The sequence below is a fragment of the Macrosteles quadrilineatus genome, unplaced genomic scaffold (assembly GCF_028750875.1).
Source record: "Macrosteles quadrilineatus isolate MER2022 unplaced genomic scaffold, UCM_ALF_1.0 Scaffold_2__2_contigs__length_208266976, whole genome shotgun sequence".
NCBI lineage: Eukaryota > Metazoa > Arthropoda > Insecta > Hemiptera > Cicadellidae > Macrosteles > Macrosteles quadrilineatus.
Genome location: NW_026542595.1, coordinates 158,795,579 through 158,821,551, shown reverse-complemented (window position 1 = coordinate 158,821,551; position 25,973 = coordinate 158,795,579). Strand labels below are relative to the sequence as shown.

Genomic DNA, 25,973 nt, shown 5'->3' with positions numbered 1-25,973 from the left:
ACCAATCGTTAGTTCTTCGTTAGTTCTCGATAGTTCTCCAATATTTACGTTAGTTCTCAAAAAATAAAAAAGTTAAGAGGCATACAAAGTGGGTACGCTAACTTCACAATTGTACAATTTCCAGCGGGAACAGTTTTTTTACTATAAATGCCTATATCTATATACCAATCGTTAGTTCTTCGTTAGTTCTCGATAGTTCTCCAAAATTAACGTTAGTTCTCAAAAAATAAAAAAGTTACGAAGCATAAAAAGTGGGTACGCCAACTTCACAGTTATAGAATTTCCAGCGGGCACAGTTTTTTTACTATAAATGCCTATATCTATATACCAATCGTTAGTTCTTCGTTAGTTCTCGATAGTTCTCCAATATTTACGTTAGTTCTCAAAAAATAAAAAAGTTAAGAGGCATACAAAGTGGGTACGCCAACTTCACAATTATAGAATTTCCAGCGGGCACAGTTTTTTTACTATAAATACCTATATCTATATACCAATCGTTAGTTCTTCGTTAGTTCTCGATAGTTCTCCAATATTTACGTTAGTTCTCAAAAAATAAAAAAGTTAAGAGGCATACAAAGTGGGTACGCTAACTTCACAATTGTACAATTTCCAGCGGGAACAGTTTTTTTACTATAAATGCCTATATCTTTATACCAATCGTTAGTTCTTCGTTAGTTCTCGATAGTTCTCCAAAATTAACGTTAGTTCTCAAAAAATAAAAAAGTTACGAAGCATAAAAAGTGGGTACGCCAACTTCACAGTTATAGAATTTCCAGCGGGCACAGTTTTTTTACTATAAATGCCTATATCTATATACCAATCGTTAGTTCTTCGTTAGTTCTCGATAGTTCTCCAATATTTACGTTAGTTCTCAAAAAATAAAAAAGTTACGAGGCATACAAAGTGGGAACGCTAACTTCAAAACTATACAATTTCCAGCGGGCACCGTTTTCTGACTATAAATGCTTATATCTATACACCAATCGTTAGTTCTTCGTTAGTTCTCGATAGTTCTCCAATATTTACGTTAGTTCTCAAAAAATAAAAAAGCTACGAGGCATACAAAGTGGGTACGCTAACTTCACAATTATAGAATATCCAGCGGGCACCGTTTTATGACTATAAATGCTTATATCTATATGCCAATCGTTAGTTCTTCGTTAGTTCTCGATAGTTCTCCAATATTTGCGTTAGTTCTCAAAAAATGAAAAAGTTACGAAGCATAAAAAGTGGGTACGCCAACTTCACAATTATAGAATTTCCAGCGGGCACAGTTTTCTAAATAAAAATGCTTACATCTATATACCAATCGTTAGTTCTTTGTTAGTTCTCGATAGTTCTCTTATATTTACGTTAGTTTTAAAAAAAAATAAAAAAGTTACGAGGCATACAAAGTGAGTACGCTGACTTCAAAATTATAAAATTTCCAGCGGGCACCGTTTTCCGACTAAAAACGCTTAAATCTATATACCAATTTTTAGTTCCATGCATTGTAATTTGATTCATCTTCACACAATGAAAATCAAAGTAACACTGACATTAGAATAACTATCACATTATGATTCTCTCGAAGAGAAAGGATTGCTTATCAGTTCCAGGATAGCGCTTATCTGTGATATCCGCAATAGTAGTTGCAGGTGTCACTCGGTTAGATTATTTTTTAGGAGTGATAATTTTGATTACGTTATCAAAATGATTAACAGTTGAATATGTTCAGTTAATTAGAACATCCAAAAAAGACAACGCTTCCAAAAATTGGTTTTAGATAAGCAATGAAATCATATTTATACCTACTTAGTTGTGTGAAAAAGTGCATTTTATAAAAAGTCCATCATGGAAACAAAATAAACTATCCATCAAAATGAAAACCAGAGTCTGCTAAGTAAAATGGTATAAAGTAATTTATAAGCAGTGATTATTTGAATTGGATTAAGCAGATAAAATATGTACGATCAAAGAACTTCTGTTTGGTTAATTAAACTAATCGTTTGTATTGTTTGTATTTGTTTGTGTTCGGTATTAGTATTATAAAATTACATCATTAAACGTAACACGTTACGAGTGACAGTTGCACGGATCGAGACTGGAAGGTCATACGGACTTGAACAAACTGGAGACTGGAGTAGTGGATGGAATAAATGTGTACAACACATTACTAGCATGGCGTATTGGGTATGGCGGGGTCGAGACAATATTTATTTATTTTATGATATAACCCAGTTACAAGAACAGTTTTAATCAATTAATTACCTTTTTGGTTTTTCTTGCCTTGAAGTTCTTGTTGGTTTTTGATACCTGATGCGCATTTCGCCACAGGTTGTGGCATCTTCAGAGTTCACTATCCTACACTTACATTCTAATATATACACAGTTTATATACACAAGAGTCACTGTACCGGTTCACATGGTAGCGTTTACACTCGCGGCGCGGCGGGCGTGTGTTGCGAGCGCGGGGTGTTTACTTGTGCCGGGATCGTTGTTAGAACAATATTTTATTATTAGAACAACGATCCCGGCACAAGTAAACACCCCGCGCTCGCAACACACGCCCGCCGCGCCGCGAGTGTAAACGCTACCATGTGAACCGGTACAGTGACTCTTGTGTATATAAACTGTGTATATATTAGAATGTAAATGTAGGATAGTGAACTCTGAAGATGCCACAACCTGTGGCGAAATGCGCATCAGGTATCAAAAACCAACAAGAACTTCAAGGCAAGAAAAACCAAAAAGGTAATTAATTGAATATTTATTTAGTTGTATAGTAGTATACTGTAAGCATTTTTCGTTGAATGAAGGTGCGCGCTGGAAATCAGAAGCATTAAATAAGTTTATCTATTGATTATTGGCTATACGTATATTTATTTAATTTTTTTTAAACTAACAAAATAAATGAGTGAGCCCATCTTACGATTAATATTAAGATATAGGCACTTTTAGTCAGACAAGGGTGCACGCTAGGAATGATTTGGGTTTGAGGTTGGCATAACAACGTTTAAGACCTTATTGCCTTTTTATTTTTTAAGAACTAGTAATAATATTGGGGAACTAACACGACATAACGAAGAACTAAAAATTGGTAAATAGATATAAGCGTTTTTAGTCAGAAAACGGTGCCCGCATGAAATTTTATAAATTTGAAGTCAGCGTACTCACTTTGTACGCCTCGTAACTTTTTTATTTTTTTGAGAACTAACGTAAATATTACAGAACTATCGAGAACTAACGAAGACCTAACGATTGGTATATAGATACAGGCATTTATAGTCAGTAAACAGTGCCCGCTGGAAATTCTATAGTTGTGAAGTTGGCGTACCCACTTTTTATGCTTCATAACTTTTATTTTTTGAGAACTAACGTAAATATTGGAGAACTATCGAGAACTAACGAAGAACTAACGATTGGTGTATAGATATAAGCATTTATAGTCAGTAAACAGTGCCCGCTGGAAATTCTATAGTTGTGTAGTTGGCGTACCCACTTTTTATGCTTCGTAACTTTTTATTTTTTGAGAACTAACGTAAATATTGGAGAACTATCGAGAACTAACGAAGAACTAACGATTGGTGTATAGATATAGCCTAAGCATTTATAGTCAGAAAACGATGCCTGCTGGAAATTGTATAGTTGTGAAGTTAGCGTACCCACTTTGTATGCCTCTTAACTTTCTTATTTTTTGAGAACTAACGTAAATATTGGAGAACTATCGAGAACTAACGAAGAACTAACGATTGTTATATAGATATAGGTATTTATAGTCAGAAAAAGGTGCCCGCTGGAAATGGTATAATTGTGAAGTTAGCGTACCCACTTTGTATGCCTCGTAACTTTTTTATTTTTTGAGAACTAACGTAAATATTGGAGAACTATCGAGAACTAACGAAGAACTAACGATTGGTATATAGATATAGGTATTTATAGTCAGAAAAAGGTGCCCGCTGGAAATTGTATAATTGTGAAGTTAGCGTACCCACTTTGTATGCCTCTTAACGTTTTTATTTTTTGAGAACTAACGTTAATATTGGAGAACTATCGAGAACTAACAAAGAACTAACGATTGGTATATAGATATAGGCATTTATAGTAAAAAAACTGTGCCCGCTGGAAATTCTATAACTGTGAAGTTGGCGTACCCACATTTTATGCTTCGTAACTTTTTTATTTTTTGAGAACCAACGTTAATTTTGGAGAACTATCGAGAACTAACGAAGAACTAACGATTGGTATATAGATATAGGCATTTATAGTAAAAAAAACTGTTCCCGCTGGAAATTGTACAATTGTGAAGTTAGCGTACCCACTTTGTATGCCTCTTAACTTTTTTATTTTTTGAGAACTAACGTAAATATTGGAGAACTATCGAGAACTAACGAAGAACTAACGATTGGTATATAGATATAGGCATTTATAGTAAAAAAACTGTGCCCGCTGGAAATTCTATAACTGTGAAGTTGGCGTACCCACTTTTTATGCTTCGTAACTTTTTTATTTTTTGAGAACTAACGTTAATTTTGGAGAACTATCGAGAACTAACGAAGAACTAACGATTGGTATATAGATATAGGCATTTATAGTAAAAAAACTGTTCCCGCTGGAAATTGTACAATTGTGAAGTTAGCGTACCCACTTTGTATGTCTCTTAACTTTTTTATTTTTTGAGAACTAACGTTAATATTGGAGAACTATCGAGAACTAACGAAGAACTAACGATTGGTATATAGATATAGGTATTTATAGTAAAAAAACTGTGCCCGCTGGAAATTCTATAATTGTGAAGTTGGCGTACCCACTTTGTATGCCTCTTAACTTTTTTATTTTTTGAGAACTAACGTAAATATTGGAGAACTATCGAGAACTAACGAAGAACTAACGATTGGTATATAGATATAGGCATTTATAGTAAAAAAACTGTGCCCGCTGGAAATTCTATAACTGTGAAGTTGGCGTACCCACTTTTTATGCTTCGTAACTTTTTTATTTTTTGAGAACTAACGTTAATTTTGGAGAACTATCGAGAACTAACGAAGAACTAACGATTGGTATATAGATATAGGCATTTATAGTAAAAAAACTGTTCCCGCTGGAAATTGTACAATTGTGAAGTTAGCGTACCCACTTTGTATGCCTCTTAACTTTTTTATTTTTTGAGAACTAACGTAAATATTGGAGAACTATCGAGAACTAACGAAGAACTAACGATTGGTATATAGATATAGGTATTTATAGTAAAAAAAACTGTTCCCGCTGGAAATTGTATACATTGAGAAGTTAGCGTACCCACTTTGTATGCCTCATAACTTTTTTATTTTTTGAGAACTAACGAAAAAATTTGGGAACTATCGAGGACTAACGAAGAACTAACGATTGGTATATAGATGTAAACATTTCTCCTCAGAAAACGGCGCGTGCTAGAACCCGGAAGTGTGAAGTTAGCGTACCCACTTATAATCGGCTATAACTTTTTTATTTTTTGAGAACTAACGAAAAAATTTGGGAACTATCGAGAACTAACGATGAACTAACGATTGGTATGATCAAAAGTGGATACGCTAATATGGGTACGCCAACTTCACGGACCTAATGAAACTAGTTCATGGATCAGCCACCAGAGGACTAGTATTGGAGATTGAAAGCTGTGTTTGTTTGAAGATATTTTAGTTTATTCATTTTTGCTACTGAAAAGTAAACATTTGTCGACTTATTGTTTGTTTTATAAAATGTATATTTTTCTACGAATAAAAGAGAAAGTAAGGGGTTATTATTTGATGTTTATCCTCTAACTTCTCTTGGATGTTTGAAACTGATATTATCACATATCTTTTGAGAATATACATAAAATGGTGGGGTGGGAAGCGCTTGTCTTGTACCTTTGACCACTTAATAGTGGTGTTCCTTTGACCAGGTCAAAGGTACAACATCATCTGTATTCAGTGTAGTTATTACTGGTTATGTTTAAATGTATTAATACTAACCCATTGTTTTATGGAACCTACAGGAGTTTGTCGCCAAGCTCCCCAACACTGCCAAATCAAGTGGATGATAAGCAAGTCAAAGAGGATTTTTCAATTTTGCAGTGGACTTTTTATCCTAAAAAGTAGAATAAGCCATTTTTTAATCTTGATGAAGATGAAATGAGTTATAAGTTCAACTTTGTGTATCTGGTTCTATATTTTAATAACTATCATGTAAGATATATATTTGTTTTTTCTACGTGTTTTGGGCTGAAATCGATATGCTGGTCAAAGGTACAACACCCACTGGTCAAAGAGACAACTGCATGTTGAACCTTTGGCCAATGTAATAAATTTTCTTTATTACTAAAAATAGGTTAAAACTCATGACAAGGAACTGGATAAAATATTTATTCTATGGATGATACAGTTAAGTATCATCGTTGATTACTTTTAAATAATTGGAGCTTTCCTGTCTCTACAAAAAAATTTTAAGTGAAAACCGGTCATAAAGGTACAACACTCTCCCCTATTCCCCCCGGGGGGGGGGGATCGTATCAGGTGCTCACTGCTCACTACCACCACCACCACACCACCGACCGTGTGACCGACCACCAGTCAGTCCAGTCCCAGCACAGAAAACATACTATGTTGTCCCAGTCACGGGGCGAAGGCCGACGGGGGGGAGTCGAGTCACCGTTACATATGAAGGTCAATGCCACAGGCTGCCACACAGCTGAGAGAACAGAACCGCTTTGTTGTTTTATTGTTCTCTCTGACCTTCATTTGCCGCATCCTGCCCTGTCACAGTCACATCACATCAGTTAATTTTCATACTGTATTCCAGTCCCTCTCCCTCAACTGGCCAATTTAACCTCAACTCAATCAAACTTACTTCGTTTTCTTCCTCAGTTTCCACATTAAGTTCTCGTACTCGTGAAACTTCATTTGAACTAATCAAACAATATACTCTTACAACTTTCACATCCAGTGCTTTATTGTTACTCACAGTTTAGCTACAAGACAAGACAGTGTTATTGAGTGTGTTCAGTGATTGTCTAACATCAAAATGGAATTTGGGCAATTTGTGGTGGAGGCGACCCCTGCGAGTCTAGAAGAATCAGAGAGATTGCAGAACTTATCAGAAAGTCAAGTTGCTGAAGATTATCTACGAAACCCTCCGCTTCCAGTCAACCAGGAAATCACCATCGACAAACTAGGGATACTCAACTTCAACTTGATCACAAAAGAGCATAATGGTTTGTTGCGATATGGTGCGCTGAGGATCAAGAGACCAGACCTGTTTCCGGAGGCTAAAGATCCTGAGTTTGACTACACAGATGAAGAACAAGTGTCACCAGTTATTGTTATCAGTGGTGATAAGAAGTACAGAACTGATCAGCTGTTGTGGTTTCCGCTGTCAGACGCCATTGCTGGTATCACCATGCGACAAGGGGTTATTAGAAAGAAACTGCTTCCCATCAAGGTAATGATAGATGAGAAGAATCAGTGGGTAGCCCGCTTGCTGAATCTGGGTAGGGCTACATAACATGCGAATGCAGTTGAAAATGGTCTGCTGCAGACCATTTTCAAACACTACTTTTGACTTTTCACTTCAGTTTATTATAAATTGTAATTTGTAGGTAACTTAAGCTATGCTGTTTATTGTAAAATAACTTTTAAGGAAATTTTATTTTTTATATAAATATTTTGTATGATCCCTTAAGTCTGCCAAAAATAATTGTTTACATGTAGGCATAAAAAAAATACAGTATTTTGAAAGTAATTTCGCAACTAAAGTTACTGTAATAACAGAACATTTTTCAAATGTGGGGCTAATGTAATATGACCGATGGTTGCTACCTTTTACGTATTTAAAATTTGTATATGCTACCTTTTGCATTTTAAATTTGTATGCTAGGTACCTTAACTTACCAATCATAGCCTATTTAGAGTTACTGTTTTTTCTTTGTCAAATGTAAAATTTTTTGTCTGTCAATTCAGTTCTATGAAGTTAGCGTACCCATTAGCGTATCCACTTTTGTTCACAATCATTAGTTCTCGATAGTTCCCCAATATTATTGTTAAGTTAGTTCTCAAAAAATTAAAAAAGTTATAGGCTAGCTGGCTGATAATAAATGGATATATACGCTAACTTCACACTTCCGGTTTCTAGCGCGCACTGGATTCAGATGAAAAAAATGGGTATAGGTGGGTAGGTACATTTATATACCAAATGTTATTTCTACGTTAGTTCTCGATAACTTAGTTCTCCAATATTGTTGCCAGTGCTCCAAAAATAAAAAAATACAAGGCATAAAAAGTGGTTAACGTATGCTACTTTAACTGTTGAGGATTTTAATTAGTAGGCTATTACTTTAGTTGTACTTTTTAATCAAATATCTTTTTATATCAGCTGCTTTATATTATTATGTTATTCTAATGTTCACAGTGATAAGAAGTGTTAATGTTTTAATATTTTAAAATTTTATTTCAATTACCTATTAATAAATTAAGACTTTTTGTATTGTATTCCCTCATTTCATCAAGAACTAAGAATTGGTACGTAGACGTAAGCATTTTTCATCAGAAAACGGTGTCCGCTGGAAATTCTGTAATTATGAAGTTAGCGAAACCACTTTTTATGTCTTGTTTTAATTTTTAGAGCACTAGCAACAATATATTGGAAAACTAAGGAGAACTAACAAAAAAACTAACGATTGGTATAGACGTAGGCTATAAGAATTTCAGAAAAACTGTGCCTGCTGGAAATTCTTTAGGTGTGAAGTTGGCGACGTTGGCGTAACCACGTTTAATGCCTTATAACTTTTATTTCTGTAGAACTAACAACAATATTTGAGAACTATCGAGAACTAACGTTTGATTTATAAAAGTAAGCATTTTCATCTAAAAACAGTGCATGCTAGAAATCGTAAGTGTGAAGGTCTAAACTTAAACTTATAACTTTTTTTATTTTTTGAAAATTAAAGAAAATATTGGGGAACTATTGACAACTAACGAAGAACCAACGATTGGTATATGAACAAAAGTGGAAACGCTAACTAATTTAACTAAACTAAATTAACGCTATGGGTATAACGCTAACTTCACTGACCTGGTCAATTCTTGCAAATTAAACCTTCTTATGAACATAGAAAGAACAAAAGCCCCAATGCAATATAATTGTAAACTTTTCTTATTTTAAGTCATGATTTATTTTTGTAACCACTAACAACTTCAAAGTTTTTAGAAATGATCAAACTTAAATATTTTAGCGTTCAAGAGTTATTGTTATCAATAAAATAATAGCTGGTCTTTTAACTCAAAATACTTGTAGGCTGGTACTCTTGGGCAAATTGGTACTTTCATATTATACGGAGGCCACCCTTATACAGCACGCTGCGGCGGTTATGTTAGGTTGTGTTATCATAAATATGTTTGTAGAACTTATTTCCTCGTTTCGTTATGAATCTAACGATACCTGATGAGTCATACTTTTGCCTGCCAACCCCCCTCCCCCCCAAGTAGGCCAAGGTCAGGTCGTTGACTGGAGCGCGCGCGTCATCTTTCACCACCTGTATCTGGGTCAGTGTCCTGAGTGATGACTCATCTGGTTTTGTTCGATTCATAACAAAACGAGGAAAGTCCTTCAAACATATTTAACCCAACCTAACATAACCGCTGCAGCGCGCTGTATACCTACCTGGTGGAGTACATGTGGCAGCTATAGTTGTAGCGACACATTCAACTCAATCCTCGCCGATATCGCTGCCTTCTGGGAGGCAGAACTCAAAGGCCGATAATCGTAATCAAGTCAATTTTGGACAGTAAGTCAATTAAAGTATATTCTTCCAAATTATGTAGTTAATATTGGTCTCCAATAAAAAAAAAACCTCAAAAATAAGTGGCCTCCGTATAATACGAAAGTACCGGCATGTTTCTCTCTGGCATTTTGTTGTCTACCTGTTGTACCTAATTGTTTGAATTGATGGTTAATAAATATGTACCTATAGGTATTTAAAATTTACTATGATGTGTTTTTTTTTTTGTTTAACAGTCCCTTAAAAATCAACAGATAGGCCTACATATAGGCAGTAGGTGAAATTATATTTTGAACATAAATGCAGAGCTAGCAAAGTTATAAAAACAGAAATAACTTTTTTAAAGTTGTAAGTCCGCTAGGCCTAATAAATTTAATAAAACTAAAACTATTCATAAAAGTTGATAAAATATATTAGTAAACTGTGATAAACTAAAATTTATAATTAAAGCAAAAATGATTCAATTTTGATTAAACTTTGGTATAAACGTTTTAATCTAAGTTATCCTATATTTATTCAAACGATTTTGCAAACCAGCATGCTTGGACCATGGAAATTGTTTTTTTTTTTTTTAATTAAAGAAAATAACTAACTGTTGATTCATGAAGGAATTGTATTAAGACATCTTGCTATGTTCACATCTAATCTCATATTATCTATATCTATACTAATATATAAATACCCCCGCTGCAGCAAACCTGCAGACTAAGCGAATTTCAACTTGTCTGATTACATTTTTACTAAAATATTTCCATAAATAAGACATATTATTCCCTATTTGAATAAAATTAGATTTAATGAGTGCTTAGGTTTGCTGCTACAGGGAAGGTAAAAAGTGTTTTTTGACCATACGTCAATAGTATAGGATGAAATGAATAAATTTGCCAAATTTTATCAATATAGATCCATAAACAAGTAAACTACAACAATTTTAATTTTCTCCATAAGATTGGGAATTTTAAATTACACTATTTTTTAATTTTCTCTGTGACCGTTAGGCATACAACAGCGTTTCAATACACTAAATTATTTCTTTTTTTAAGCTCTACAAAACGGTTTGAAAAGAAATTGCAAACTTTTTTGTTTTTAGGGTCAAAAATGGGAAACCCCCCCCCCCTGCGCCCAGGTTAGTTTGTTCTTGGTATCACCTTCTGTTACGCCACTGCTTAGTTCTTCTGTGGCTTTCAGGGTTTTCAGCTAATCGAGTTGTTGCTTCGTTGTAAATGTTGAGAACTGACACACTCTTCAGTGTAGTTATCTCTTCCAAAAGTCGTTTCAGCCAAACGATTTCACGACAGGCTTCACTCGCTACAACAATTTCAGCTTCAGTGCTTGAGATAGCCACACTTGATTGTTTCTGACTTAGCCAGGTGATTACTAGTGCAGACTCTTCATATCGAACGCTCCTCTTCCTCACTCTCGCTTATCGTTACCAGAGGAAATCAATCATCAAATACTCGTCGTGTAGTGTCCCTTAACATAGGAAGTCCAACTAATGACAAAGTCATATGTTAAAAGCTCATATACTGCAAAAACTCACTGCTAAGCTACCTTCTATGACACCAGGTAAATCCAATTGGCCTCATATCAAGAAGTTTCAACTAGCTGATCATGACTTCATGACTCCTGGGCCTGTAGATTTGATACTTGGAGCTGATGTTTATGGAAGTATCATTCATCCTGGACTTATCAAGGGTCCGCCTCACTCCTATTGCTCAATTAACCATCTTTGGTTGGGTGTTATCTGGGCCAAGTGGATTTATCATCAATGACAATAAATCATCAATGTATTATTGCCTACTGGAGAACAAAGTAGATGATTTACTTCAGAAGTTTTGGGAACAGGAGGATTTTGCCAAAGATCCAGTTCATGTTTTGTCTCCTGAAAATCAAACGTGTGAATAACACTTTCAATTGACGCACTCTAAGACTGATATAGCGTAAAGGAGTCTGCCAAAAATCCTGAATCTGACAACCTCATTCGCCAGAAATACTGAAGACATCTACTGGAATGGTTTAGTACCATGTCCGTAAAAACTATTGTTAAATCTAAAATAATTTTGTTTCAAAACAGTCACGAGCAATTTTACAATCTGGAATGACATATTCATTGTCTAAATTATTCTGTACTAAAGTAGCGTTCGCAGAGGCTTCCACAAAATTGAGTGGAGTCATCAGGGTTCATACTATGACCTTGTCTATCGAACTTCATAGTTATTTTTACCTTCAATTTTAAGTGAATACAACATTTGTGTAGAGATAAATATTGGGGTAATTAGATTGGATACACATTGTTTTGTAGTGAAGTGGAGTAAAAAACACAGAGATATAATTTCAGATCTTTCCGGAAACCTACATTTTGACTTTTAAGTTTAAAACCCCTTGGTTGGTCATCAACTTTTTCTCAAACAAGGCGGTACAGTTCCAGCCAGTGATAACCTAGAAATCAACCATAACAGTTTCGGATTCAAACCTTTTGGCTACTAATAACTGCATAAGAGGTTTTCATGTGATGGTGATAATATAAGTGAAAAAACTAAATATAAGGTATTCTCTTAAATCTGAAACCTTCATAACTCCTAAAACATAACTAACTAGCCAATTTTCTTAATGTTCTTAGTAAAAAAATGAAACATGTTTTTTTGCAATATAAAATTTATAGATTGACTTGAATGAATTCTAATCCGACTTTATTTTGATTTTGATGAATGTGAACATTTTAAAATAAAATGGCCGTTTTCACACTGCACGACATGGCATCGTCACGGCACTGCCACGGTGTGTGTGTAAGCAGTTCCATTTGGTAACGCAGCATTCCAACTCCCACGACACCGCGGGATCTAATCACCGCTAGGTGGTGACGTGCCGGAGTCGTGTCGTGCAGTGTGAAAACAGCCGACCGGAGGGACGTGGGCGCCGAGTGGGGGTAGAGCCATAGTCTGTCTCACTCCCACAGCTCGGTATTTCTCTCTCGCACCAATGCTACGAAGAGGTCGCTTTATAAGCGGCCGACCTATAGTGTCGTCATTTAATTATATTTATGATCCATATCGTTCTACCTATCTGTGGAATTATGCTATCAGCTAATTCTTGATCTACTGCATTAAAAAGTCAACAGCTGATCTTAGCATTTGTTTATGTGTCAAAATACTGCTTCAATAAGGATCACATTGAAACTTTGAGACCAAGTGGGGCAGATCCCTGAGAAATGTTTTTAACGCCATATATAGATGACTGCTATCCTCTGTAATGTATTCCAACTTAGGTTGGGTGTTTGTGTATTGTTAGTTGTAATGTGTTAGTTAGGTAAGTTTTTTCACCTGAGGACGGGATCAGATTCTAGATCCTGAAACGTTGCGTTTTGTTTTTTACAATCGTGATGGAAAATGTCCGCATTAAACCTTTGAACAACATTAACTCACCATCACCAACAATGAACTTCAAACAAAGAATATATAGATGTTGGCACTTGTCAAAAAGGTCTTTATCACCATGCAAAATTTGAAATCGATTGCTTCATCCGTTTAGGAGGACTTTTCGTATTACAAAATGCATAAAAGTGTATGTATAAGAGCTTCGCTCGCTCCGCTCTAAAAGCCTACATTTAACAAGATCCACAGTTTCAGTTACAGGTATGTTAGATTTGAGATATCAAATGAACCTACAATTTGACTCTCTATGTTCTTTACACATTCAACAAATTCATAACTATTTTAGCGTATACCAAAATAGAAGATTTTAACAAATTCGACACTTCGGGCATCTACAAAATCAATTGTAACTATTGTGATAGCTTTCTACATTGGACAGACTGTGAACTTCGTTAACCGCTTGAAAAACAACATATTTGCTTGGAGGAACAACAAACCAGAAAGATCAAATGTTGCACAGCACCGTTACAAAATATAAAATGTAAAATACCTATATTAGTCAGAACAGCTAGTTTACACAAATAAAGACAAATTTTCTGGCCAATTTAAAGTGAAAAACATCTTGTAAACAAATGTCACGTGACCAAATATTTAACCTCTGATTATATGCCTATACGATATGCATTTTAAATCCAATAATTTTACAACAATTCAGCTATTTTGTCGACGTGAAAAGCCTTGAAGTGAGATTTGCGGCCGATTAGCAACCTGCCGATGCCTGGTTAACCCTTACCTTTCCCTAATCTTTCAAAATTGCCAACAAATGTACATACTGTAATGAAAAATTACTTACATTATTTGAAAAGTAACTCAATGGTTATAAAAGTGTAACAACTTACAGTTTTCCTTAGACAATCATAACATGTTACTCACAACAAAAGAGAACTGTAGTTTTATCGTTTTATAGAGAATAGAGCCAAAGTTCATTTTGCAAAATATGGGAGCAGAGATAAGAAACTGATCATTGCAGCAACTAGTTGTTTCTATATCCACCAGTTTAAAGAGTGTGCATTAAATGTTCCAGTTGAAATTTTGAAGGAAAGACACTTTATTCCTAAGAGCCGTGTTGTGTGAGTAATTATCATGAATAAGTTTGAATTTTGTTGATGAATCATTGAATTTTGTCCACAAATTATCAAAAGGTGATGAAACAATTTCCTGTGCTACTAAAAATAAAAATAAGGTATGGATACCAACAAAAAATAAAATCTTTCTAAAGGTAAGATGTCTTGACACAGGATTTTATTTTAGACCAGTCAAAATATAAAAATTAATGACCCAACCTCTGAAAAAATCCGAAAGTTTTGAAACATTGCACACATATTTACTCAAATGGTTTCTTGTTTTCAATATTTTGGTTTTTTTTTACTAAATATTTGTTTGGTAACAGAAAACATTTTCTTTGTAAAATCTTGAGTCGTATTCTGGGATTAATATGGAATTAAGACACATTTTAAAATTAATCTATGAGAACTCAAAAAACAAATCCATCAAATGACTGATGGAACAACGCATTACCAACATGTTTATCAAATCCAATTGCACAGTTAAAAAAATAAACAAATTAAAGTTCTTGAAAATGAGATGGACAAAGTTTGTTGTATTATTCCCGTTTTTATATCATCCAAAGGCTCTGCCCAAGGTTAGTTTCATATAGATGTTTTTATGGTGCTTTTTTTCTAATATGGTTTTTTTTTTCAAACTGTGGGGGTGCGAACAATGGTGCAAACTAAAGTAGGTATTTCGTTAAAATAACGCCACATTTTAGTGCCCTATAACTTGGTAACCATTAGGAATAAAATAAAAGTGCAAGTATAATTTTTGTTGAAAATTTGATGATCTTTCATTTGGTATATCGCAGCACTTATAACTCCAACCGACGGTTCTCAAGAGTTTAGCCAAAAACAAAAAAAGGTGCCCTGTTTTCGCTAATTGCTGCTAGAGGTTGCCTCATATGTACTGGGACTTTTGTCATAATCTTTCCTAGGTACCTAGAGATAAGTGTACCAAGTTTCAAAACTTTCGGATTTTTTTGGACGTTAACCCTTTCTTGACTGGACAATTTGAAGAACTAAAAAGAAAATTATTCTGAAAGAGTCAATAAAATAGAAAAAGTCATGCTATTTAGCACTTATCTCGTACTCAAACAACCTTTTAGTTTTAATAACAATTTTCTATGAAGACTTGCTAAATTTCCACAACATTCAAACATAAACGGGACCGATTTGCTTTTTTGTTTTGAGGTGCCTAGGGGCCAAAAAAACCATCCATTTAAATTCATATATATATACCGGGTGTCCAAAACCACCCATCCCTTTAAAAACGAGAGAAACCTTTTCTTTCAAACAACAAATGATACAGAACTAGATAAATTGGGCATGGTCTACCGAATGGTATAATTTCAAATCAAAAATCACACAGGAAGTGGCTTTTTCAGACCAGATTTTAACTCTTTTAAATGTAAACTACAATTTTTTTTATTGAATCAGATTACAAAATACACAACTTTTGTCTAAAACTAAAAAAAAACCTGTTTTCTACCTCTAATCCCATATTTAAGTCAACAATTATTATAGGTCATTCATCTGCCAATGTTACTTGAAACAATAATAGAGAAAAACAAATAACAAAGATTACAGAAAGACATATGATGAATCGAATCAGCTGTTTATTGTAAGCTTCAAGTAACTTTGGCAGATGAATGACCTATAATTATTGACTTTAATAGGGGATTACAGGTTGTAAACAAGTTAAAAAAAAAAAATGTTTTAGACAAAAGTTATGTATTTTGTAATATAGAATCCGATTCAGTAAAAAAATTGTAGTTTACATTTAAAAGAGTTAAAATCTGGTCTGAAAAAGCCACTTCCGGTGTGATTTTGGATTTGAAATTATCACCATTTGGTAAACCGTGCCCAAATTATCCAGTTCTGTATTATTTGTTGTTTGTAAGAAAAGGTTTCCTTTGTTTTTAAAGGGGTGTACGGGTGGTTTTAGACACCCTGTATATATGTATGTGTCCGTTAGCGTGATAACTTGAACAAAAATGATCCTATTTTTTGATGAAATTTTGTACAAACGTTTAAACCTACATTTATTTGAACGAGTTTGGGAACCAGCATGATCGGACTATGGGAACGGGGGTTTATGGGGGGTTTTATGGAGTAGCCTAATTTTTTCCCCCATTTTAGACACTAAAACCATAAAATTGTGCAATTTATTTCCATACCGTTTTGTAGAGCTAAAAAAATCAATTTAGTATATTGAAGCGTTGTTATGCGTCTAATAGTCATGGAGAAAATTCCAAAGATTGTAAAATATTTAAAATTCCCATTATGGAGAGTAAGTTTACTGTTAGTTTGCTTGTTTATGAATATATTTTGATCAAATTTAGAAAATTTAGGCTATTTATTTCATACTAAACTATTATTATTTTACTAAAAATCTTTTTTTTACCCTCCCTGTTGCAGCAAACCCAAGTACTCATTAAACCAATGCTATTTAAATAGGGAATAAAAGATAATATATTTTTATGGAGATATTTTAGTGTAAATCCAATCAGGCAAATGGAAATTCGCTTAGTCTGCTGGTTTGCTGTGTCGGGGGTATTTTATACTTCAAACTTTCCTTAATTGTTTTCTATTAGTCTATATGTTTTACTGACATTTTAAATCAACTAAGATTAAACACAACATCTTTTGCCAGTACACAGTGTTAAAATTAGTCTCTAGGTTGAATAATAAAAAAAACACCATTATTAACCTAATAAGCAACTTTCAATAATGTTGTAATGAAAATGTTAATGTTGTGTAAATGTAAATACATGTAGTAAATGTAATGGCTCAGAAAAAGGAGTATATATTACTTCTTCCATTATCTTGATGATATTGGACAGTTTTTGTCACTTGCAATAAGTAGTGATGTAATAATTATGCAAGTCAATAAAAAATCTGCCCTGTTGACCAACTCAGCAATGTTTAGGAAGGCTTATGTTATGATTTGTGGCGTTTGTTTTGGCGATACCTGTTCTTCATTAGTATTGTGTTAAGTTGAATTCCCAGTATATTACGACAGTGTACACTTGATTTAACCTGTGTGACTTGTGAATTTGTTATCTGGACCGGTACCGTATAGGATTCAAACACTTCATGAAAAATGTAAGTCATCAACTTATCCAACATTCATTTTACGAATGTATGTAAGAAGCTTTACCTGTGCCTAACAAATATTTAGTTTTGAAAAAAATACCAAAATATTGAAAATAAGAAACCATTTGTGTGTACTAGATTGAATCAAAATATGACACTGTAAAGTCAGGAGTTCCTCAAGGATCAATTTTAGGCCCAGCTTTGTTTGTAATATATGCTAATGACCTTCCAATGAGTATAAAGGCAGAAATAGTAGTGTTTAATTGCAGATGATTCTACAGCATTAGTTAGAGATAATAGCACAAAAAAAAAATTGAATTTACAGCAGGTGTGTAGGACTTTCGGCCTGGGGTGATTATGAGGAACTTACCCTCCGCAACAAACAATAGGGAACATGGGTAGCTCTGAGTCTGTTGTCCCAGAAAGATTCCCTATAGGTTAATTGAAAGGTTTTGTGGGTAAGAGGAAGCAGGGAAGGGGAGATAGGGGTGTGTGACACAGCAAGCTGGGCAAGCTATGAATAGGATTAGGTACTTCCAAGAAGGACCTGAGCCCCAGGGCACTCTAGAGCAGGCATTATATGGATTTAATTCAATGTCCAGACTTAGCTACAAACACCGAGCTTGAAATTGTATATTTAAACAGTTTTTAACTGATTTTAATGACGATTTGACCACGTATGGGTCAGCCCAAAAAGTTCAAGATACCAAAAAAGTGGTGTATGTATAAATTTACCATTATATTAGTTAAAGACGTTATATTTTTATAGATAGGCTACTTTAGGAGGTGGGGGCAACATCCGCCTCACATAATATAGGTAATACATTTTTATAAACAATTTATTAATTAAATAAACATTAAATAAACTATTTACACGAAACGTGTACACAATATTTTAAAAAACATTTTTACAATGAATTAAACTTTTCCAGAATGTTTATACGACATATACATGTAGGCCTATACATAAAAATAACAATCGGTTGCATGTTAAATATGCTATTACAAAAAAAGCAATTGCGTGACGCTATTTTAACTACTTTTATGTTACCGAATTTTTCGTAAAATTCGTCATGTGGAACGAACTGTAGTGACAAAAGTTAATTAAGACTCGTTTGCCTTAGGATTTAAACATTGAAACAAATTTAAACGTTTAAGTAAATAAAGAATTTCCAGACCACTTAACATGCAGAAAAACTATTTTTTTACGTTTTTATTAGCTCGCTTTCTTGTCCGGTACAAATTTTGCAATCAATTTTATACTAACTTCCCGATGAGCTAGAGACTTGAAACTTAAAACATAGCTCACAAATGGAAGACAATGCAATATTATATAATTTACTTTTCATATTTCCCTTGGGCTACGCCCCATGGGCTTGTTTTTATCAACTCGCTTTCTTGCAAATTTTGATACTTCCCGATGAGCTAGAGACTTGAAACATAGCTCACAAATGGAAGACAATGCAATATTATATAATTTATTTTTCATATTTCCCTTGGGCTACGCCCCATGGGCTTGTTTTTATTAGCTCGCTTTCCTACAAATTTTGATATCAATTTGAAACGAAGTTCCCGATAAGCTAGAGACTTGAAATTTGAAACATAGCTCACAAATGGATGACAATGCAATATTATATAATTTAAATTTCATATTTCCCTTGGGCTACGCCCCACGGGCTTCCAAATTCTCCATGTTTACATTTTGAAAGAATGTTAACATATCAATTAATTTAAGTCAGCTGTAAATACTTAAATTTGACAGTTCGAAGAGCAGAGGTAAAAGGTACATGTTATGCTCCCAAGAGATTCTTTATACAAACATTTCAAAATAAAGATAAACAATCTGATTGCAGATATCAAGGTCTTTGTTATTAATGTCAATTGTCATTTATTTAGTATTCTATAAAGTAAAAAATAAATTAACTAGATTGATATATTTATAGTTAGTAGGTAGGCCATACATTCAATGTAATACATAATTATATGAAAAATAAACTCATATAAACCTTAGATTTCCCACATGCCTATGTCTTAATCTGATATAGATGCTTGAAATAGATTTAACATCATCACACATTTAAACTAAAAAGTAGAAAATAATTTATAAATAAAAAACTTTTTTAAAACAAAACGTTTTTAAACGCACTAAAAAGTAGAAAATAATTTATAAATATGTGGAGAGTATATATACTTGTAAGATTTAAAACAAAAAACGTGGGGTGCATGCAATTGATAATACTATCAATAAGTTCAATAAGTTCAATAGGTTCAATTTTTTTTTTTTTTTTTTTTTTTAGGGTGAGGAGGGAAAATGCTTTTACGCACACAGGTAGCCAGCCTGTAGTGTGAGACTCCTGAGTTTATCACAGACTACTCACTAAAAAACCCCCTCTACTCTGTTGGACACAGACCTGGAATTGTTTGTCACATTACTTCAAGTCAGGCCAACATGTGACCTAGGCCCACAGGGCTCGCACCGTTTCTGGCATTATTTATTTTTTGACCTACACCGCATCCCGGTCGAGGTCAAGCTTCTTGGCGCGGAGAACACCCTGGATGTAAAGTGACACACAGGTCCAATTGTCCTCACCCTCCATCATCATCGGTATGACCGTGTCCACCGACAGCAGTCCTACGAACTGTTGAGCCTCTAGGCGGGGCCTTTCCCAATGCTGGCAGTGGAAGAAAGTGTGTTCCACGTCATCGGGAATGCCTGGGCAGTATATGCAATCGGGTGACACGGCTTTGCCCATCCTGAACAAGTACGACCGGAAAAAGCCGTGACCCGTCAGAAATTGGGTGAGGTAGAAGTTCACCTCTCCGCACCGCCGATTAACCCAAGGTTGGACCTGTTGTATCAGTCGCCTGGTCCAGAGCCCCCTTGTCTCCTGTTCCCAGCTCTCCTGCCACAGCTGGAAGGTCCGGGTGCGTCAATAGGTTCAATAGGTGTAGGTAACTGTAAATTATATTGCATGCACCCCACGTTTTTCGTTTTAAATCTTACTAGTATATATACTCTCCACATATTTATAAATTACTAGCTGTACGGCTTTGCCCCGTTTAACTTCTTAATTTTCAAGATTATCTCTTTCGCATGGCTCAATCACGTCCTGGTTGAAGTTTGTTCGCTACGCTCACTCACCTTTGGGTTGGAGCTCGTTCGCTACGCTCACTCACCGTTAGGTTGTAGCTCGTTCGCTGCGCTCACTTGCCTTCTGGTTAGCTCGTTCGCTACGCTAACTCGCCTCCAGGTTGAAGTTCGTTCGCTACGCTCACTCACCTTTTGGTTGCAAATTAGCTGTTGTCATAAATGTAAAAGAAATAATAGTGCTGCACCCTGTTGGTAATCCTTGTAACTTTAATGCTATTGAACATCACAGAACAGAACCAACTTGTTTAATTGGAACAGCTGTTAAGATTCAATAATTCCATTTCTCATAAGGTTAACATGGGAAACTCCAGAGCCACTGGGGCGGAGCCCGAAAGGATTTTTGAAATAAGAATATGCCTATATGTTAATCGGGAATGTGAGCTATCATCATGCCAAATTTCAGCCCAATCCGACCAGTATTTTTCGCGTTCACTTGTCACAAACATACATCCATACATCCATCCATACATCCATACATCTAAACTTTCTCATTTATAATATTAGTAGGATTTTCTACTTTTTAGTGCGTTTAAAAACGTTTTGTTTTAAAAAAGTTTTTTATTTATAAATTATTTTAATTGAGGACTCCTTTCTACCCTAGTTAAAAATTGCTTAACACCACCTCACCATTTAATAGGTACGATACCATTAAACATTTTGATTAACAATAATTGTACACTTGTTTTTTACAGTAACAAATACGGTGCATAAGCGTAACAAACAAACAAACTACCACACCTAGCCTATATCAGACAAACAGATTCAATTGAGTTATTCGGCTTAAAAAAACTATGCTAAACATAACAACAATGTATTTGCGAAATTCTTATTTTATTGATTTAACTGGTCATAATCCTCTTGGTAAATCCGGAAAGGCAAGATATTTTATAGATTGAGGCATCTATTTAAATCTTACATTGGCTAATATCTAACATGGTCTTAGATCCAAAATAAAATTATTTTTGCCACATTCAAAACTATTCCAACGAAATCCAAAAAGACACTCCATATCAACCATATACAGAGTGAGTCTTCTAAGCAGCTGTCCTAAACAGATTGCAGTTGAAGATCTTGACTTACAGAGATGAAGCAAAACTTTTCTCTTAATTCATACCCAAGGAACAACGTAAAAATATTTTTTACATTTTTAAAATACAGGTCATTCGATAAAACGGGGTCATGGGTTCGAATCTTAGAGTTTTCAAATGTAAACATATGTCATGTTATGCACAGTTTTATAGCTCTAGACTAGACAAACAATTTGGTAAAAACAGAACTCCTTTATCTTTATCCGTTTCAAAATGCCGCCATTTGTATTGAAAATATTGATATTTACAGAATACCCTGTGAAAACCACTAAACCTATTTTCGTTCTGTTTGAAAATGTTAAACGTGCAGTACTGGATATTAGTGGATGCAGGTACACTATTCAACTGTGCTACTGCACGTTTACATTTGAAAACTCTGAGATTCGAACCCATGACCAAAAGTATCAAGCACGTTGTTCCCTGGGTATGAATTAGTCGGGAAAAGTTTTGTTTCATCTCAGTATGTCAAGCCGTTTGTCTGCAATCTGTTTAGGACAGCTTAGAAGACTCACCCTGTATATTTCAATATATCTCGCTTAATTGGTATAACATTTTCAACTTATGATATATTCAGATATTATAATATATCTAATCAAATATGAATCTGTGAATTTCATTCAACAATTAATGCAATTTGCAATATAATAATTGGAACCCATAATTCAAAAATAACGTATTTAAAAAAAAAAAATCAGTTGGATAGAATTATATTTAATGTTTTATTAGATGAAATATCAGAAAAAATTTGTGAAAATTGACTTTTAATGAACACTTTTATATTTAACGTACGTGGCCAACGAAATAAAGAACTCAAGTTCTAACAATTAATTACTACAAGTATTTTACATTGAAATCTTTCATAATGTATAATTCAAAACAAAGACAGTTGATGTCTTCGACTTTAAACAATTTTTTCCTCACCTATCTTTTACCTTTTATCTTTTAGGGTGGTTCACTTTTTTGCGAAGCATGGTTAACATGTTGTATTTCTCCAAGTACAATTTGTATTTTAAATTTTTAAACAAGATGAGGTTTATTTGGGGCGGATATTCACCACCCGTAGACACCATCACTTCCTGAATCTTTAATGCCAAAGATTACAATAGTGTTCTAGAACAATAGTAATGTATTTCTTAGAAGGTATTGGTTGTGTTGCTAGCCTATAGTGGTTAGTGTCTCGGACTTCGGTGCGGGAGGGACGGGTTCAATCCCCGGCACATCCACTAAACATTTATTCTCTCGTAACTCTCTTGTGAAATGCCACTAGCGTAGAAATAAAAAAAAAAAGGTTTGGCCCACGCTTCCTGTGTCGACGACCCTGACTACTACCCCATGAGTATTTCTTGGAGATTCCTGGGATTAAATGGGTAAAGTGTAAGCTGAGGTCAGGTACCTGCTCCCTAGAAACCTACCCTCCACAACACACAATAGGGGCAACACAGGCCGAGTCCAGGGGCAGCCCAGGCCGAAAGTCCGTTTAATTCCCTTACAGCAGAGACAATAATAAATTAATTAGAACATTGGTTTAAAATAAATGGACTATTGCTGAATGCTGACAAGACAAACATAATTCACTTCAGGATTACCTATACAATATAGAGAGGGTGAAATGAAGATTACAGTTGGCAACAATGATTTAATAATCAGAAATCTGTGAAATTATTAGGGGTAATATGTTATGAAAATCTAAAGTGGCATGAACATATTATACCATATTATGCAAGAGACTAAATACAATTTGTTTTAACATGAGCTGCCTTGCACACTGTACCAGTATGGAAACTAAACTTATATTGTACTATGGCTACTTTTATCCGATAGTGAAATAAGGAATAACTTTATGCTGGCGTACATCAAATTTTATAAAAAACGTCTTAAACATTTTTGAGGTTCTGTGCCATTTTAAAAATAATTTAAATTGGTATCCTACTCTATTGAACAAAAAAATAGCCCCAATTACAACACTAGAAACCGGGATTTACTTATATACCCTCACCCCTTTACAACATAAGTAAGGTAAACGCACCAGTAGCTGACAGTGCTCCAGTAGCTGACAGTTTGAGTTTCTTTACATTATAATGTGGTCTCTTAAAAATATTTACACATGATTGCATTGTTAGAAGAACATATGTTTATTCCTGATTTGTTTACAAAAAAAATCAGTTAAATTTAGCCCATACTTGCGGAATGGTGGTGGTTTGAAAGCGACCCTGTCCGTACACATCACATTTAGTCGATTCCCTTAATGAAATTGTTAAGAAAGTTAGTTTGGTTTTTTGTCATTTCGCTAAATTTCTTAAATAGTATTAATGATTAGGCTCATTATTTTGATCAATTATACCTTTGTTGACAATTTCATGAAAAAATTGGGGCGTTAGGGGGTTTGGATTTAAAATTATATCAATGTCAGGCATTGGTACACAAAATCCATACAAGTTCCAATAGCTGACAGGGGATATTTGCTACTTGCACAATATTAAATTGGTTTTACCCATCGAAATTTGCATGCTATTTATAATTTATCTGATCTCAACCACACCTTAAAATGTCATTATAATCAATAAATAAGACCCCATAACTACTTTTAGTGAATTTCCCTATTGGAAATAGAGCTATTACCGTAGGTCTCATGGTAAGACCTAAGCCCGGAACCATCATAACTTTTCGTTTTGAGGTCCCTAGATGCCAAAAACACCGTTCGTTCATTTATATATATTTTGGTAAAAATAGATTGGCTGCCATTTTTGACTCGGTCACCCATTTGAGTCCGGGTTTGTGGCATTAAACTCACTCTAACAATCTTTGAACTAATTCACATATCAACCTTTATTTACATTTCAGATTTTCTTCTGACTCCTTTTGGGCGTCTCCAAAAAGAGTCATCCGGTCGTTACCCTAATTGCAAAGATATGTAGATTCCTGCCACCAATAATAAATTGTTAACTTTGTGTTAAGTATTTATCAGTTTTTAAGTATTTATCAGTTTTCTTTATTTCATTCATATTTAAATTATTAACTCAATCAAAATTCACTAACCAATGTTTAGGTTTACAATTTATTACTATTAGTTTAAATTACAATTCATTTCAATATTTACTAATTATCATATGTTATCAATTTATATTCACATTGTATCTAAAAATAATATTTAATTATTAAAATTGGCAACACTGTAAATGCAAGCAGTTTAACTACTAGATGTCCAACAATTAAAATTTAAAAACAAAACATGTGACTGTGTGATTGAAGATAAACAAATGAAGACAAAATGAGAATGAACTAAGAGAAGATGTAGGAAGAAAGTGTAAAGTGTATTCCATTTCAAGAAGAATTGAGAAATAACAGTAAGTGATTCCTTTCATGTAAACACAACAAAATACAGTCCACTTGTTCTAATTCTATAACTATTTTTCTTCAATCTATTTTAGTCACTAAATTAATTCATGTTTCAATCAATTATCAAAATTTCATGACACTTTGGTATTTTTTCCTGTCGTGGTTAAGAAATAAAAAGGGATTGCAGTACTTAAATGCCACCCTATAGGCTATGTGTTAAATATTACAGTTTTCTTATAAAGTTACTTAATTTCAGGAGGCGCTATGGCTACAAAAAAGAGCAAAGTATTAAAATATTCAGAACTACAAATGGAAAAAGCGATTGAAGACGTGAAACGGGGCGTTTAACACTCAGTAGCTGCCAAGAACAATAATGTCCCGAGGTCAACGCTTATAAGCAAAATAAAGGGATATGCACCTGTAGAGCGACGGATGGGCCCCCAATCAATACTGACTAAAGAAGAGGAAACTGTATTGGTGCAGTGGATATTCACTATGGCTAATGCTGGATTTCCAGTAAATACTGATCAGTTGTTTGACAGTGTGAAGCGCCTTCTATCTGATCTCAAGAGAGACAATCCCTTTACCGATGGAAGACCAGGGCGAAAGTGGTACATCGGTTTTATGAAAAGGAACCCTCAAGTGGCCAATAGAATGGCACAGAATTTAACAATGTCACGGGCTTCGGTAACTGAGAATAATGTCAGGGACTGGTTTAAAGAAGTCCATGACTACCTGAAGAGCCAATCCATTGAGAGTTTTAATGAAAATATAAGTGATGATTTTCAAACTGCCAAAGAGATCTCAAAAGAAACACTAGACAGTATTTTAAAGGATCCGTCACGCATATTTAATGCTGACGAATCAGCCTTTTTCCTCAATCCCTCTGGAAATAAAGTTCTAGTGAAAAAAGGCCAGAAAAATGTTTACCAGCATATTAACAATGACGAAAAGGAATGTATCACTGCTCTTCTAATAGGAAATGCAGCTGGTACTGTAGGTCCCACGATGATTGTTTTTAGATATGCGCGCCTTCCTGTCGACATA

General features: G+C 34.4%; 2 protein-coding genes across 8 annotated transcripts in view; one reads left to right on the top strand and one right to left on the bottom strand.

Annotated features, from left to right (window-relative positions):
* Positions 1–14,105, bottom strand: part of LOC128986004 (uncharacterized) — a 58,378-nt gene extending 44,273 nt beyond the window's left edge. The window contains exons 1-2 of one of the 6 annotated variants that reach the window (XM_054406056.1): positions 14,043–14,066; positions 5,973–6,087 (exon numbers count right to left, since the gene is read on the bottom strand). The gene's annotated coding sequence lies outside the window, so the exon portion shown is untranslated. Of the gene's footprint in view, positions 1–5,972; positions 6,088–6,402; positions 6,535–10,920; positions 10,940–13,996 lie in introns of those variants that run through there. The other 5 variants (XM_054406055.1, XM_054406060.1, XM_054406057.1 and 2 more) reach the window with 5 other exon arrangements.
* The window catches only part of LOC128986003 (uncharacterized), a 48,360-nt gene continuing 29,068 nt past the window's right edge, over positions 6,682–25,973 (top strand). Inside the window, exon 1 of one of the 2 annotated variants that reach the window (XM_054406054.1) lies at positions 6,682–7,486. In XM_054406054.1, the coding sequence (XP_054262029.1) occupies positions 7,021–7,486 (466 nt within the window). In that variant the 5' untranslated portion in view covers positions 6,682–7,020. The remainder of the gene's footprint in view (positions 7,487–25,973) is intronic. The other variant, XM_054406052.1, reaches the window with a different exon arrangement.